The sequence below is a fragment of the Taudactylus pleione genome, unplaced genomic scaffold, assembly GCF_031769625.1.
Source record: "Taudactylus pleione unplaced genomic scaffold, aTauple2 ptg000445l, whole genome shotgun sequence".
NCBI classification, from domain to species: Eukaryota; Metazoa; Chordata; class Amphibia; order Anura; family Myobatrachidae; genus Taudactylus; species Taudactylus pleione.
Window position 1 is genome coordinate 24,084 of NW_028284847.1, and position 18,114 is coordinate 42,197.

The window sequence follows — 18,114 nt, forward strand, 5'->3', positions numbered from 1 at the left end:
ACCGCTCTTCAGCGTACAAATGTAGTTATTATTAACTCTTCTCTCCAGCGCTTCCCCAGCCTTATCCTCTGTGTTATAACAAAGTGAGCTGGGGGCCACAGGTGTGGGGCCGTCGGGCCACAGCATAGGGCAGACTTCTCACCGCTGGGATAGGGGATGAAATGGGCACCACATATAAATATAGCTCAATACTACACACTGTACACTAGTGTTTTTTTTCTTTCATTTCTCAATGAACATTGTCCAATACCGAGGAAGTTATACATGCCAGAGGTCCATCTTTATTTTCATATGAGGCCTAGTGCTTTCCAGAGTGAGAGGGGACTGTTTGATGCCATGCGTTAAATAAGAACATAACAGTAAATTACTAGATGTATGCAAAATGTCGACAATTACAAGGTTGACCATTGTTAAAGTGTCGAAGGCAACGTGTCAACAATCCTGGAACGTTGACATGTGAAAAGTCGTAATCCTCAGAATGCCGACATTAGGGTTGGACTGCAGGAGGTTAGGATTAGACACTAGAGCAGGGGTTCCCAACCATGGTCTTCAAGGCACACTAAAAGTCCAGGATTTAGGGATAGCCATACTTGAGCACAGGTGACTTAATTAGTACCTCAGTTATTATGATTTAACCATCTGTGCACAATCATGAATATCACTAAAACCTTGGACTCTTAGTGTGCCTTGAGTACCGAGTTTGGGAATCGCTGCACTAGACGGAAGAGTTAGATATATAAAATGGTACAATAGTGAGTGTCTGCAGGAAACAGTAAAGCATGGTGGAGGTTCCTTGCAAGTTTGGAGTTGGGGATTTTGTCAGGATTAATGGTGTCCTCAATGCTGAGAAATACTGGCAGGTACTTATCCATCATGCAATATCATCACGGAGATGTCTGATTGGCTCCAAATTTATTCTGCAGCAGGACACAACCCCAAACATACAGACAATGTCTTCAGCATAAAGAATAACAAGGAGTCCTGGAAGTGATAATATGGCCTACACAGAGCCCTGATCTCAACATAATCAAGTCTGTCTGGGATTACATGAAGAGACAGAAGGATGTGAGCAAGCCTACATCCACAGAAGATCTGTGGTTAGTTCTCCAAGATGTTTGGAACAACCTCCCTGCCGAGTTCCTTCAAAAACTGTGTGCAAGTGTACAGAGAAGAATTGATGCTGTTGTGAAGGTAAAGGGTGGTCACACCAAATATTGATTTGATTTAGATTTCTCTTCTGTTCATTCACTTTGCATTTTGTTAATTGATAAACTATTTAACACTTCTATTTTTGAAAGCATTCTTACTTTGCAGCATTTTTTTCCACAACTGCCTAAAACTTTTGCACAGTAGTGTGTGTGTGTGTGTGTGTGTGTGTGTGTATATATATATATATATATACACACACTCAGATATAGTTTCATCAATCATTCTGCTTACTTTTCCCTTTACTAACTACTGGCTGCATAGAGTCTCAGGCACCAAGGGGAGGGTTAGGCACTAGGGGAGAGTTACGGTTTAAAAGAAAAAGGAAGTGTCGACTATTTCAACCGATCGACCTTTTAACAGTCAATCGGCTTTTTTACCATGTCGACCTACTGACTGTCGAGCTTAACATTGTCAATCTATTCTACCAGACTCATGTTGACATCCACATGCCGACATTCGTCACTTCGACACTGATGTAATGTTTACATTGTTGAAATGTCAACAATGTCTTTTTAAATGTAATTCTAACCCTAATGGATGGACATGTCGACATTTTGCAGGTGTCGACATTTTAACCTGAACTTAGAACGTCAGCTGACAACATCCTGAATGGCGACACTTAGGTTAAAACTAAAATACAACAAAACGTTTAGATTTAAATTGACATTTACTAAGCTACAAAACAAGGAAAATGTTACAAATACGTTCTTCGAAAAAAAGAGATTGAAAACGCCTGTTATAAATACTGATGGTTTCTCCCCCTTGTGAAGTTTCCGACACACGGAAAGATCATTCCTGACACTCAGGGCGACGAACCCGAAGTCTTTATTTGTGAGTCTTTATGTGATTATGCAGCATGTTCTTGAGCCGAAAGCTTTTCCCGCATTCCGGGCAGGAGAAGGGTTTCTCCCCCGTGTGAATCGTTTGATGGCGAGTGAGCTGGATCTTCTGAGTAAAACGCTTGCCGCACTCTACACATGGAAAGGGCCTCTCTCCCGTGTGAACTCTCTGATGCACGGAGAGGTCGGACCTCTGCAGGAAGCACTTCCCGCATTGGAGGCAGCTGAAGAGGTTCTCCCGCGTGTGGACCTTCTGATGGAGCTGCAGGCAGTGCTTCTCGCGGAACCGCTTCCCGCAGTCGGCGCAGGAATAGGGTTTCTCCCCCGTGTGGATCCCCTGATGTTTAGCCAGATTGGTTTTGGAGACAAAGCTTTTCCCGCATTCGGGGCATATAAGGGATTCTCCCCGCCTGTGGCTCATCTGATGCATCTGAAGATCTGATTTGCTTGTGAAGCAGGTGTAGCATTTAGCGCAGATAAAGGTCCTTGGTGCCGTTTGTACAGGCGGACGAGTTGTGTGTTTTAGGCTTTTACTATATCCAGGAAACTTTAATGACACTTTTTTGCTTCTTGGGTGCGGACTGCTTTGTTCCTTTTCATATTCTCTGGCATTGTTTAATACATGCTGCGTATTTGTCCTGTGTGTGTAAATATAGCCGTCTGGGAGATTTACTTGTTTGTTTTTAGCATAATTGGATGTATGTTGTGTATGATCTGTGGGTGTATAAATGTCGGTGTGTGGTAAATGTCCTGCTTTATATGAGACCGATCCCTCCTTAGTATGAGTAGCTGTATATTGTGTATGATATGTGGGAGTATAATTGTCAGTGAGGTTTGTCTCATTGTCTCCTCCATCACATGAAACAGATTCCTCCTTAGTATGAGTAGATGTATACTGTGTATGATCTGTGGGTGTATACATGTCAGTGTGTGTGAAATTTCCTCCATCACATGAGACTGATTCCTCCTTAGTATGAGTAGATGTATACTGTGCATGATCTGTGGGTGTATAAATGTCGGTGTGTGGTAAATGTCCTGCTTTATACGAGACCGATCCCTCCTTAGTATGAGTAGCTGTATACTGTGTTTGATATGTGGGAGCATGATTGTCAGTGTGTGTGAGGTTTGTCTCATTGTCTCCTCCATCACATGAGACTGATTCCTCCTTAGTAGAAGTAGATGTATACTGTGTATGATATGTGGGAGTATAATTGTCAGTGCATGTGAGGTTTCCTCCATCACATGAGACTGATTCTTCCTTAATATGAGTAGATGTATACTGTTTATGATCTGTGGGTGTATAATTGTCCGTCTCTGTGAGATTTTCTCCATCACACGAGACTGATTCTTCCATAATATGAGTAGATGTATACTGTGTATGATATGTGGGAGTATAATTGTCAGTGTCTGTGAGGTCTCCTCCATCACGTGAGACTGATTCCTCCTTCCTATAAGTAGACGTATATAGGGCAGGACAGGTGGGCGCATTAAAGGAAGTGTCTAAAAGACCAGAAATGGATTCTTTCTTAATATGAGCAGATACGGAGTGTATATTATCTATGGAAGAATGAATATTAGTGGCGAGATTTCCTTGTACGTCTGACTTCACCTTATTAGGAGCAGATGTATAATGACCTGTGGGTATATAAATGTCAGTGCCTGTGAGGTTTCCTTGTTCGCATGAGACCGGTTCCTCCTTCATATAAGTACAGGTATATGGTGGATCAGCGCTGGGGGTACAAATGTCTGTGACATTCTCTTCTTCACATGAGAACGGTTTCTGACTACTGTCCTCCGCTGAATTGCTAGTGACTGCTTCACACAATGAAGGACATCTTGAACCACGGTTATCTTCAATGGCACTTTGATCTTCACCCGTAGAGCCTCGAGACTTGATGCAGTTGGGACCTCCACCATCTGAAGCTCTGGTTTCTGTTATAAAGAAAAACAAAATGGGGTTAATATCGGTCACATCCTTGGATAACTCTGCAAGAGTTTGTCTATAAACACCAAATTACCATTAATCGAACCCCCCCCCCAAAAAAAACACACAAACCTTTATTTCCAAGGCTTTAAACAATGTATTGGCATGAAACACTCCTGTAGAACTCTACGTGAGAGAGCTTCGCAATAGTCCAATAAGGAAGATGGAAACCACGCCTTTAGGTTGTTGACATAAGTTTCCCCGAGGCCTTTATCTGTCTTTTCGACCCAAAACGGATAACGATGGTGCTAAGTATTGCCTATCTGCCCATATTGCTTCTTAAATGTTGATTTTCTAACGGAAATATTAATATCTCCATATGCAGTTGAGTTTCTTATGGAAAATGTATGTGTAAGCTTGACTAATAATGTTGAATACTACTATGAAATGTGATGGTACATTTATACAAAGGGGGTTTTTACACCTATAATATCCCAAGCCAATGATTTACTAACCGTTATGACCACGGTAGTCTTAAACATATATGTCACCTGGTAATGTGCATTACCTTTGTGGTAGAAAAGAGTATATATGGATACCATTTGGACGATATGGTAATTGTACATTGGGATGTACAGCCCCATAGGCGTATTTATAATGGGTGAAGGATGTAGGGTGGTCCAAGGGGGCCAGCACAGCACACCCTGAACCCCAAGTATACTTACCTCTCTCCAGCAAACAGGACCCTCCTCCTTTACGACACCATCTTTAAGAAGATAGCGCTGAGCAGTGACAGCAAAGACTCTTTGCTCTCTAGTGCGCATGCGCCATCTTCCCAAATATCACTGGCAAGATGGCACGTCCCACCATTAAAATCAGTACTCTCATTAACACCAAGGCATAAATGTAAAAGCCTGCGAGTCGCGGGCAGCAGTGAGATTTTGGCATTTTAACCGCTAGACTTAATGGGGCCATTTTTAAAAAAATATTCAGCTTGGTTTTGGTCCAGGGAAGTGAAACTTACTCCAATACGACATGCTTTAGTGGCTCCAACTAGGCAAGTGTTTCCCAACCTCAGTCCTCAAGGCACACCAACAGTCCAGGTTTTAGTGATATCCATGTTGAGCACAGATGGTTAAATCAAATTGACAGAGGTACTAATTAAGACACCTGTGCTCAAGTATGGCTATCCTTGAAACCTGGACTGTTAATGTTCCTTGAGGACCGTGGTTGGGAACCCCTGATCTAGGCTGATATTAGAGTTCCCATTAATTTGGGCAGGTCTGCCTTATACATTTGACAATAAGATGATAGATATTGCTGATCCCTAAGAACCCGTGTAAAGTTTATACACAGAACAAGGACCATGGAGTCTATACAATAGGAGATTAAAGAATGCCGTTCACGTATTTATGGGGGGGTCGGATCATCAAAACTTCTAAAGAGGACAAGTAGAGAAGTTAACCATAGCGACCAATCAGCTTCCAGCTGTCATTTATATAGTGAGATGGGAAGAACGGGTGATACGGGAGAAATAGGGGAAGAACGGGGTGAGACAGGAAGAACGGGGTGAAAAGGGAGGATATAGGGGAAGAACGGGGTGAGGCGGGTGAGATGGGAAGAAAGGGAGAAATAGGGGAAGAACGGGGTAAAAAAGGGAGGATATAGGGGAAGAACGGGGTGAGGCGGGAGACACGGAAAGAACGGGATGAGGCGGAAGAAATAGGGGAAGAGCGGGTGAGACAAGAGAAATAGGGGAAGAACGGGGTGAGGCGGAAGAAATAGTGGAAGAGCGCGTGAGACAGGAGAAATATAGGAAGAACGGGTTGAGGCGGGAGAAATAGGGGAAGAATGGGGTGAGACGGGAGAAACAGGAGCAACGGGGTGAGGCGGAAGAAATTGGCGGAAGAACGGGGGGAGACACAGGGGAAGAAAGGGGTGAGATGGTTGGAACATCATGAAAGACAGGGAGGAAAGGGGAAGAACAGGGAGAGATGGGAGGAAAAGGAAAGAACAGGATGGGAGGGGAGGAACAGGAGGAAAGGGGAGGAACAGGGAGGGACGGGAGGAAAGGGGAGGAACAGGGAGGGACGGGAGGAAAGGGGAAGAACAGGGAGGGACGGGAGGAAAGGGGAAGAACAGGGAGGGAAGGGAGGAAAGGGGAAGAACAGGAAGGTACAGGAGGAAAGGGGAAGAACAGGGAAAGAAGGGAGGAAAGGGAAGGAACAGGATGGGAGGAAAGGGAAGGAACAGGAAGGGACAGGAGGAAAGGGAAGGAACAGAGAGAAGGGAGGAAAGGGGAAGAACAGGGAGAGAAGGGAGGAAAGGGGAAGAACAGAAAGGTACAGGAGGAAAGGGGAAGAATAAGAAGGGACAGGAGGAAAGGGGAAGAACAAGAAGGGACAGGAGGAAAGGGAAGGAACAGGAAGGGACAGGAGGAAAGGGAAGGAACAGGAAGGGACAGGAGGAAAGGGGAAGAACAGGAGGAAAGGGAAGGAACAGGAAGGGAGGAAAGGGGAAGAACAGGAAGGTACATGAGGAAAGGGAAGGAACAGGAAGGGACGGGACGAAAGGGGAAGAACAGGAAGGGACAGGAGGAAAGGGAAGGAACAGGAAGGGAAGGGAGGAAAGGGGAAGAACAGGAAGGGACAGGAGGAAAGGGAAGGAACAGGAAGGGAAGGGAGGAAAGGGGAAGAACAGGGAGGGACGGGAGGAAAGGGGAAGAACAGGGAGGGACTGGAGTAAAGGGGAAGAACAGGGAGAGAAGGGAGGAAAGGGGGGGAACAGGGAGAGAAGGGAGGAAAGGGGGGGAACAGGGAGGGACGGGAGAAAGGGGAAGAACAGGGAGGGACAGGAGGAAAGGGGAAGAACAGGGAGAGAAGGGAGGAAAGGGAAGGAACAGGATGGGAGGAAAGGGGAAGAACAGGGCGGGACAAGAGGAAAGTGGAAGAACTGGGAGAGAAGGGAGGAAAGGGGAAGAACAGGAAGGTACAGGAGGAAAGGGGAAGAACAGGGAGAGAAGGGAGGAAAGGGAAGGAACAGGATGGGAGGAAAGGGAAGGAACAGGAAGGGACAGGAGGAAAGGGAAGGAACAGAGAGAGAAGGGAGGAAAGGGGAAGAACAGGGAGAGAAGGGAGGAAAGGGGAAGAACAGAAAGGTACAGGAGGAAAGGGGAAGAATAAGAAGGGACAGAAGGAAAGGGGAAGAATAAGAAGGGACAGGAGGAAAGGGGAAGAACAAGAAGGGACAGGAGGAAAGGGAAGGAACAGGAAGGGAAGGGAAGAAAGGGGAAGAACAGGAGGAAAGGGAAGGAACAGGAAGGGAGGAAAGGGGAAGAACAGGAAGGTACATGAGGAAAGGGAAGGAACAGGAAGGGACGGGACGAAAGGGGAAGAACAGGAAGGGACAGGAGGAAAGGGAAGGGACAGGATGAAAGGGGAAGAACAGGAAGGGACAGGAGGAAAGGGAAGGAACAGGAAGGGAAGGGAGGAAAGGGGAAGAACAGGAAGGGACAGGAGGAAAGGGGAAGAACAGGAAGGGACAGGAGGAAAGGGAAGGAACAGGAAGGGAAGGGAGGAAAGGGGAAGAACAGGAAGGGACAGGAGGAAAGGGGAAGAACAGGGAGAGACGGGAGGAAAGGGGAGGATCAGGAAGAGAAGGGAGGAAAGGGGAGGAACAGGAAGAGAAGGGAGGAATAGGAAGGGACAGGAGGAAAGGGGAGGAACAGGGAGACATGGGAGGAAATGGGAAGAACAGGAAGGGCAGGGAGGAAAGGAAGAACATGAAGGGCCGGGAGGAAAGGAAGAACAGGAAGGGAAGGGAGAAAAGGAAGAACAGGAAGGGAAGGGAGGAAAGGGGAAGAAGAGGAAGGGACGGGAGGAAAGGGGAGGAATAGGGAGAGACGGGAGGAAAGGGGAGGAACAGGGAGACATGGGAGGAAATGGGAAGAACAGGAAGGGCAGGGAGGATAGGAAGAACATGAAGGGCCGGGAGGAAAGGAAGAACAGGAAGGGAAGGGAGAAAAGGAAGAACAGGAAGGGAAGGGAGGAAAGGGGAAGAGGAAGGGACGGGAGGAAAGGGGAGGAATAGGGAGAGACGGGAGGAAAGGGGAGGAACAGTTTGTCTACATGTCATCTGCTGAGAGTTTGAATAATTTTAGGTTTTTTAATTAATATATTTTTCAAGTGGTTTTGTTCTGCGGGTGAGGATTGATAGGTCCTCTACACTAAAAAGGTAGACAGTCAATAGGCCAACACCAGAAGGTTAACAGTCAATGGGTCAACAGGGTTATTAGGTCAAAAGTGTTAAAAAGGCCAACATTCAAATGGTCGACACAAAAAAGGATGGCTCATAATTTTTTTTTTTTTTCCCTAATCCTAAAAATCATGACAAACCATGGGTCGACCTTTTTTGTGTCAACCATTTCAATGTCAACCATTTAACCCCTCCAACCTACGTCACGGCCAGACAATTACTGTTGACCGTCGAACCTATTGACTGTCAACCTTTTAAGTGTAGACCTACCACCCTGATACCTTATACTACATAGCTCATGGACTTTTGGAACGCAGTATTAACATCAATGGTGACAAATTCAATGATATATACATTTCATTTATCCTTCGACTTACCCAGTGATCCCATTGGCTGGTCTTCTGCCACAGTTAGGTCCTTGCAAGGCCCCTTATTCCCGTGCACACGCTGCCACACCTATGTACAGAGATAGACGGTGACGTCCTCACACCTTATAACAACGTGACACACACAATGATACAGTCATCACCCAGACACATCCCCTGGTGTTACTGAAATAACGTCCAGGGCTGTACTTCAGCCGTTTCAGAGAACCTCTTGGAGCACCTGTCAGTGGATAGCGCTAACCATTTACCAGTCATAGAGCCACTATGTGAGTGTCTGGTGCTATGCACTAATGTCCTCAATAATAAGCCCCATCACGCCAGTATAGAAATGCAGGATCCGCAAATAGACTATTAGGATCTTCACCGTCCAACTACCAGAGGTTCGGAGGTCTGCATGGTAAAGCCACCAGAGATAAGGTCTGAATCATCTTGTATTTATGGAGATAGTAACAGCGCAATGTAATATAGCTATGCTGTGTCTTGCTGCAATTAGTTAGTGAAATTATGTTTTTTTATTATCAGTGCTTCCACTTATTAGTAACCTCATTAGACTAAAAATTCACCATTGATAATGTCCTAGCAATGCTCACCTCTCCAGTCAGCAGGTGAATGATCTTGTTGTTCAGGTCCAGGATCTTCTGGTCATTGTGTCTCTCATGTATCAGTGAGTGAGGTGAAGGCACCGTGATGGGGATCTGGGTCCTGCTCAGTCCTCCTGATGCATGGTACTTGCTGATGGATGTGACAAGCCCATTGGATGTCTTTTTCTTTACTGTGTAATCCTATGTAGACAAACACTACAATATATAATAGTGCTATACAGTTGGCTTCTAAAAATCTGTATAATTGTACACACATCAAACTCTTGAAACGGGATGCGGCGAGGATCCCACAAGCAGGATGCAGTCTGCCGGGACCCCGGCATCAGAATACCGAACGCCAAGACAACACCTGCGCCGAAATCCCTAAATGACTCTGGATCCCGACAAATGGTATCCCAATCGTAGGGACACCATGGAAAGGTGAGTATCAGCCGCAGGGGGTGGGGGACGACTTGGAGTAGTTAGTGTTAGGCTCCGTGCAGGGGGGAGGTTAGGGTTAGACTCCGGGCAGGGGGGTTAGGTTCAGGAATCACCAGGGGAGGGCGGTTAGGGTTAGGCACTAAGGGGGGGAGGGTTAGGGTTAGGCACTAAGGGGGGAGGGTTAGGTTTAGGCACTTGCCTGGAAGGTTAAGGGTGCGGAGTAGGGAGGTCAGCGGAACATTACTTACCGTTCCTCTGTCGGGATTTGAACCAACAGGATGCCTCTGTCAGTGTACTGACAGCCAGCATCCCGTTTCATACAGATTCCCTTGAAACATGTAAGTAGCTACTCCCAGACTCCCTCACCTCCCCAGTCAGGTCCCTGTGTTAGTAATAGAGATAATAGTGATGTCACTGTGACATTCCCAGACTCCCTCACCTCCCCAGTCATGTCCCTGTGTTAGTAATAGAGATAAGAGTGATGTCACTGTGACACTCCCAGACTCCCTCACCTCCCCAGTCAGGTCCCTGTGTTAGTAATAGAGATAAGAGTAATGTCACTGTGACACTCCCAGACTCCCTCACCTCCCCAGTCAGGTCCCTGTGTTAGTAATAGAGATAATAGTGATGTCACTGTGACATTCCCAGACTCCCTCACCTCCCCAGTCATGTCCCTGTGTTAGTAATAGAGATAAGAGTAATGTCACTGTGACACTCCCAGACTCCCTCACCTCCCCAGTCAGGTCCCTGTGTTAGTAATAGAGATAAGAGTGATGTCACTGTGACACTCCCAGACTGGAATAGATGCCCAGCAGAGGCCAATATAGTAAGGGACTTTAAACATGCTTAGTATAGAGTCAAGATGATCTGAAATCTGACAAGAAACAAATGAAGGATCTTAATAATGTCTAAGGGTTTGAAGGATAAAAATGGACAGACTAGATTCCCTCACCTCCCCAGACAGTAGGTAGATGATCTCCAGGGTGAGGTTTATTATCATCTCAGTCATGCTATTCTGGTCCTTGTCCATCCTCAGTGAATGGGTTAGGTAAGGCTGCTATCCGACTTTATGGAGGTCCCTGGAGACTTTTTCTTCGCTATACTGAAGAGTGATCATCTAGAAACAAAGAAAAAAGAAAAGTAATAATGTATATACACGTGTAGTCATACAGTGTATTAGTTACAGCACTGTTACACAGTTTATTACAAATCTTTTATTTATATAGTACACACGTTATGCAGCATCTTACAGACCATATTTAATCACTCACAACGGAAGCGAGCAATGCTAACTACTGTAACACCTTGCCATTCACAGTATAACTACATTTGAAAGTGATTCCTGAGCATTCGCACATTATATAGTAAAGTCCCCTGTGGGACTGTGGTAGAGGAGACCCCCGGTAAATTGATTCAGCAGGGGGCCGCGCTAAAATGACCGTGGATTTGGCGCCCCAATATCGCATGCTTTCCTGCACGTCTCTATGGGGCGAAATGAGAAACGTGCGATGTGGGTGGTCGCCAGGTGCCAACATGCCCAACATTTCATGTGCACTTTCACCCGGCATCCTGGCAGAACATGTCGGCCATTATCGCCTACAGATACACCTCTTACAGAGAAAACATATACAGGTATATTACATTATACATCATAATGTCATTAATGACCTTAATGTAAAGCAAATAAGATATTACCACATCAGAGCTCAGGATAGATCCACTTCCATATTATATTATTAGCTACATCATTAATTGCCTGTAGACTGCTGGAGATACAGAGGGATATGAATGTAGATGCACCCTCATAATATATACATGAGCATATATTGTATTACCTCTATTTACATGACATCTGGAGACACACAGAGGTATGACTGCAGGCATCAGATAGCTACAATGCATTGCACAGCCACCCAGAGCAGCCATATTACCTGGTGGTTCCTTCTACATAGCTCAATCCAAATTGTATGCTCTGCTGTCCAAGAGGAAACTGCGGGGCCCCTAATTTCCGGGTGGTGAGACGAGCTCTGCCCGACTTCCTGGTTGTGCGTTCCATCTAACTTCCTGTTTGTGCGTTCCACTCGACTTCCTGGCTGTGCGTTTCACCTAACTTCTTTGTTGTGCGTTCCACCCAACTTCCTGTCCTGTGCGTTCCACTCGACTTCCTGGCTGTGCGTTCCACCTGACTTCCTGGTTCTGATAGCCAAGCTTATTATATGAAGTAGTAGCGTCAATAATAGCCCAGGGTACATGCTCAGTGTTCGAAGTAGGTATAGTGGGTAATGTGTAAATATTACATGGATACATTAATTGATAAAATGAAGTTCCTTCATACTCTTATCGGGTTTAAAGGCAAATAGCCAAGAGCGGTTGTCTTATGTTATACCCTGACACAGTGATGGGTCACTTCAAGAGCCATGATTGAGTGACCACACATTACCCTTTTATTTCAAGAATTAAAAAAAAAAAGAACCTGATAAAATACCTCAGAAAAAAGCCAGGTAGCATCACTCATCTCAAAATGCCCCCCTGCCCCCTTCAACCAATATACCCCTTATTAGCGCCAGAATTTCACTGCATACCACAGAAACCTACCACTTGCTCCAACATAGACCCACAACATACTCCCAGACCCCAATTTGCCATAAAATGCAGCCACTGATTCAGAGCCGCTCGTAAGCGGCCGCTCGTTCGCTCCGAGCGATGTTCGCACATCTGCGCATGCGCATGGGTTGTAATGCGCATGCGCCAACCAGTCAGTGCGGTTGGAAATCGTGTGCTCGCAAAATAGCGAATGCCTGCTAATTTAAGTGACAGGATGAGGCGTTTGTGGGTGGTAACAGGGGAAGGTGCTTGAAAACGGGGAGTGGAGATCAGAACGCAGGCGTGCCAAACGGTCAAAACGGGCGTTTTAAGGGTGTGCGTAATTAACAAGCAGCGTCATCGCCCACATCACTGGGTTGTCTTTTAGCCTGAACTGCTCGCAAGATTGCGGTAGGAAAATGCTACCACAAGAATAGCGAGCAGTTCATACGCCTTTCGATGTACTCGATTAATCTAATAAATAGCGGAGATGACGTATGATGCGAGCGGCCAAGGGGCGTCTTTACAAAATAGCGAGCGCATGTTTCGTTCGCTCGCTCAGACATAGAGACGTCAACAGACCGCAAAGAGCGAGCGCTCAATTTAAATAGCCAGCCCCTTTTTCAGAACGAGCGAGCGCAAATAGCGTCCGGCTCTGAATCAGGCCCCGAGTTTGCAAAAGTGAAGATTTTTCTGCGACGTTGCCTCAGAATTGATCGTTTTGCCTGTAAAGAAATTGTCACTTTAGATCCTGTGGGAAGGTTGATGTACAATAGTCACTTTTGCAAACTCTACTACATGTCCCCCCACTGTAGCCCCAAGAAGCGCAGCACATATAATTTGTGCCCCAACTGCATCTCCATTTATTTTGCTTTAATGTAATATATTGCTGTACCAAAATGCAGTCCTGACTCCCTAATTCCATCTTCTTCCTTTAAATCTCAATGTAAAAGCAATGTCCAAGCTTAAAGGTAAGGACTTGTAGTCCAACTCTCCTTTTTCCATGTATGGTGTTTAAAAGACTACAATGCCCATAATCCACCTGATCTGATCCTGCAGAGTGCAGATAAGAACCAGGCAGAAGTAGCCGATTACCGAGTTATATATGTAACACCGAGCTGTAGATGCATGAAATGATTTGCACAGAAGACGAAGTATATCCTAACTCCGTATGCGGGAAATGTTTTGCCTGTAACTCGCACAGGCTCCTTGCACATGCCAGTATTTGCTCTGACTGTGGGAAATGTTTCCCCTATAACTCCCATCTTATTAGGTATCAGAGAATCCACACGGGGGATAAACCCTATTCTTGCTCGGAATGCGGGAAGTGTTTCGCCAATAGCTCGCACCTTAGCCGGCGCCAGAGGACTCACACGGGTGAGAAACCGTTTTCCTGCTCAGAGTGTGGGAAATGTTTTATCAGCAAGCAAAGCCTCGAGAGACACCAGAGAAGTCACACGGGGGAGAAACCCTACTCTTGTTCTGAATGTGGGAATTTTTTTGCCCATCGGTCGGCTCTTGTCAAACACCGGAGAGACACCGTACTGCTGTGCCTAATGTGGCAAGTGTTTTGTAGCCAAATCAGAACGTGTCAAACACCAGCGAGTCCACACCGGAGAGAAGCCGTATAACTGTGCTTAATGTGGCAAAGGTTTTGCCACCAAATCGGAACTTATGCTGCACGAGAGAACTCACACAGGAGAGAAACCCTATTGCTGCCCCACGTGTGGCAAATGTTTCTCTCATAAAACTAATTTTAATAGACACTTGAGAATTCACACAAAGTAGAAAATGTTCCCTGTAATGTTGGTAATATCATGAGGTCATTTGAAAACTTGTCCAGGTGCTTTCTTATTTTTGACTTTTTTTGGACAGCAGTCCCACCAACCTTTTTTTGATCCACAGTGTGATTCCCACAAGTTGATTTTGTGCACATATTAAATGTAGAGGGGCTGATTCTGAAGCTCGGTAGACACTATTCGATTTATTTCTTTTTTTTGGTCAAACCAACTTTTTGCACAATTTTTTGGCCAATTGAAGGTCCCAATATCTGAGCTACACACTCATATTTTTATTTTTAAGGTGCTGATTTTCTGCCACACCTCACTAAATTTGAGGTGTCGGGAATGGCCACACACTGCTCGATATCGGGAGATTGAGGCAGAGATTTCCTGTCTTGGCCAACTGATTGGAAGGCATTTGTGGACATTTTTTTAAGCGTTTTATCGGAGAAACGCTCACACTGATCAGGCTGATAACCCCATTATTGGCAAATCAGTCCAATAATTGTATAGCGTGTTAAGTCTCAGGATGCTGCGTCTGCTTTAGTGTCTTTTGGCGTAGTATTAGCCTTGCCCCGGTGTACAAGCGTGCCTCTGACTGTGCAAGGGATGAGACTCCCACTCTGAGTGTCTATACACGATGTAATACATTTCTGATACTGTACTTCTCAATTGCATCTACGCCTCTGTACGTGCACACGTGTCGTACGAGTTTTTGGGGATTTTCACTCAATTCCGATAACATCGTTATTGTGTACGTTTATTGTAAATCCCTATGCTCCAGCACAAATACCCTTAATGCCAGTATACAGCATTATAGGCACGTTGCATATGGCCCATATAGTTTAATTTGCTGCTAATACAGCCTCAAATTCCACCACGTAGCACCCTCAGCCATTGTTGCGCCATGATGTACCACTACTGCTCTCCACAGAGCGGCTCCTGTTTCTCAGGCCTAATGGTTGTACTGCCTCCTAAACGCCATCTTCGAGTCAGCATGATGTTCAAAGATGACATCATTTGACACGGCTGGACCAAAATTATGCTTCTCATAGGGCAGTTCAAAGCAGCACCCATCATTTTTTTTCTGTTTTTTGTACCCGTTTCCCCGTTACATTTTTGTGTGAATATTGTTTTTATTCTACTACAATCTTTCTTTTATTTGGGACAGGGCTTTACTGCCAAAGGTTCCAGTCAATCAACATAGAGAAAAGGCTCAGGGCCAGGTGTGGAAAGATAAATTTTTTAGGCTGAAGCCATTTTGAGGAACGTTGCGGCGACAGACATGGGGTCAAATGTAATAGCCCGCTTTTTGCAGGAGCCGGTGCGATTTCAGTGAGATAGTCACTAGATTTAAAGCAGCAATTGATAAAGTCAACTGGAATCACACTGGCTTCGGCAAATCCCGGGCAGGGCAGGCTCTAGGGGTATTCGACCAGTGGGGTCAAACCGGGGCGCCACCCCATAGAGGCCTTGATTTCAACGGGACAGACCCATTTTTCGGGCACTGTCCCACCCGAGGGTTGAAGTGTCCCGTGGTCGGTCGGGAGGTTGCTAAGCAGAGAGCAGTGGTGCTGGTGAAGCTGAATGGATGCATACAGCCTCCATTCTGTGCAGGGGAATGACCAGGGGTAGCCCAGCTGCTGCCGGAGTGCTGGGCCCGTCCCCAGCAAGGCGCAAAATGGGTGGCGTGGTTTATAGAAATTAGGCCACACCCTTTTCAAGCAGAGCATGGCTTCACTGCGTGCAGGGGCCTGGGGGAGACAGTGATCGCAGAGGCCACTGCTCCACCTGGATCCGGCCCTGATGTTGGGTTATTACATTTAGCCACCTGTCTGTCACTGCAACAGTCCCCAAAACGGCTTCAGCCTCATGGGTTATTACATTTGGCCCATTAAGTGTAACACAGAATGTATCCGTCTTACTCTTAATTCTTGGCCAACTTTTGGTTGGCCTATACACATGGGCATTGGAACCAGGCCTGCTCATTGTCCTTTCACGCTGCAAGCAAATAGTTGTCCCCACAGGGATTTCACAGACATCTGGTAGAACCTGAGGGCTTCTTCATGCAGATCACTAGAAATTGTGCAGTATTTGAATTTAGGGCATGGGTTGGCACTGCGTTTAACTCCGTATAAAGAACACCTATTGCTGTATTATAGGCCTGTTTCAGGTTAGTACGTAAACTCTACATTTTACGTACTAACCGGATGGTGGGTGAACAGAGCATGGAGGATGGCTATTCTGAGTAGCCTTTGGCTTTCTCAGATGGCCTGAAGCTTGCAACCATCCTGACCAATGACTGACGTGATGATGACATCTATTTGTGATGGAACAGTTCCAGCAGGGAGTAACGCCCCTAACCCTCCCCTCCCACAGCCTAACCCTTCGCTCCCTGCAGAATGTTGCTATTTCAACAATGTAGACATAACTGCCAACATGATTGTCAACATTTTGAATGTCAACATAGTGACTGAGTTCCCTTTACTCTAATTTGTCGGAAAAAAGTCGTCCTTGGAATACCCAACTCTTCTCTCATCTACCTTTATGGGGAATATTCAATTGGGTTCGAGAATAGCAAAAATCCCACACCTACGAGGTTTTTCCTGCAGGTGCAGGATTTTAGCTATTCAATCAGGTGCATGTTTTTACGATTTTGAGCCCCCCCTCCCCTGAGGACTAATTAAGCAAGTTTCCAATTAGCTTAATTAGTCCTTAATCACTTACCTTCCGCAGCGATGTCTTCTTCTTCCAGCATCGTGACCCAGTCTCCTACATCAACAGTGAGTGTTTGTAAGTGTGTATGAGTATGTGTGCATGAACCCGTGTGTGTCCCCCTTCCCCCTGTAACGAGCGCCGAGAGAACTACTTGCTCCTCCCACCAGCCCTCGGAGCCTCCCAGCAGCCCCCGAGACTCTCAGCAGCCCCATCCCCAGTGACAAGATGGAGGGGAGCCGTGGGGACCACCAGAGACCCCGAGCAGGTAACTGTAATTTTTTTTTTCCAGATCTGAAAACCCTGCGACCACTTTTTTTAATTGGATACCGCAGGTATCGGGAGCGCGAATACCCACGGTAATACAAAATTGGGCATAAGGTTTTTATACCTCGCTAAACCTCACGCCCAATTGAATATGGCCCTATGTGTCCACCTGTAGCTCATATAGAATATACGCTCTCTGTGGTCTCTAAGTAATCTGTGGATTAGAATTATGTATATTGCAGAGTTGTGAATTTATATTTACATTTTACTGTCCTGACTAATCAGCCATGTGTACTGCTATATAATAATCTGCAATTGTAGAGGGCAACATGTCTAGAGAGATCGGGCTGGCACTTGGAGTGGAAATCTGGGACATGTTCACTGACCTTCTGTATTCTAAGGCTGAATCTTCTTGGCAGTAGAAGACAAAACACCTGTCTAGTAAGGCGTAGGTCCTACTTTCGATCAGATTATAGCATCAACATGATGAGACATGGACTCCATGAGCTTTATGAAGTAGTGTGTAGATAGTGTACACCTTGCCTCCTGCATAATGGTCCACAACTCCCTAATATTCCATAGTGGTGGAACCCTCCCAATGATGGCACATTGAATTGCAACCCATATGTGCTCTATTGGGTTCAAATCCAGCGAACGAGGGGGCCAACTCATGATGCCCAACTCAGAGGAATGCTCCTCTAGCCATGATCTGGTGGCTACACAAATGTGCGGTGGCGCATTGTCCGTGCTGAAAGAGCCCGCTCCCGTCTAAATGAATACATGATGTGAACGAGTTCAAAAGATCCAGAAGGTTGGTTACTTAGTGTCTTCCAGTCAGTGATGTCTACAGATGCATCAGGGGTCCTCATACATGCCAGATGAAAACAACCCACACCATAACTGTACCAACATCGCCCTGAACTCTGTCCCTTGTTGGCATGCATGGTCCATTGCCTTGTGGGGTTTTCTCCACATGGGTAGTCTGCCATCTGCCCAAAATAGTTGGAACCTCGACCCATCTGACCAGGCTACACGTCTCCAGTCATATTGCATCCAGTGGCGATGTTCATGATCCCAGACGATGTGCAGAACCTTGTGCCGTTGAGTCAGCAATGGGACCAGATTAGGCCATTG

At 46.0% G+C, this 18,114-nt stretch overlaps 1 protein-coding gene and 1 pseudogene across 3 annotated transcripts; one reads left to right on the plus strand and one right to left on the minus strand.

The window, feature by feature from the left end:
* Positions 1–1,840: 1,840 nt before the first annotated feature.
* On the minus strand, positions 1,841–11,646 carry LOC148505643 (uncharacterized). Of its 3 annotated transcripts, none has more exons than XM_088447911.1 (5): positions 11,566–11,646; positions 10,587–10,751; positions 9,203–9,394; positions 8,604–8,682; positions 1,842–3,980 (listed from the first exon to the last, which is right to left on the minus strand). In XM_088447911.1, the coding sequence occupies exons 2-5, from the start codon at positions 10,662–10,664 to the stop codon at positions 2,035–2,037; spliced, it is 2,295 nt and encodes a 764-aa protein (XP_088304037.1). In that variant the 5' UTR covers positions 10,665–10,751; positions 11,566–11,646; the 3' UTR covers positions 1,842–2,034. The 3 variants fall into 3 exon arrangements, with proteins under 3 accessions (XP_088304040.1, XP_088304037.1, XP_088304038.1); XM_088447912.1 differs by lacking the exon at positions 11,566–11,646 and adding an exon at positions 11,470–11,559; XM_088447914.1 differs by lacking the exon at positions 11,566–11,646 and having other exon boundaries at positions 1,841–3,980; positions 10,587–10,681.
* A 1,695-nt stretch (positions 11,647–13,341) lies between these two features.
* Positions 13,342–14,005, plus strand: ZNF248 (zinc finger protein 248; annotated as a pseudogene).
* The last annotated feature ends 4,109 nt before the right edge of the window (positions 14,006–18,114 follow it).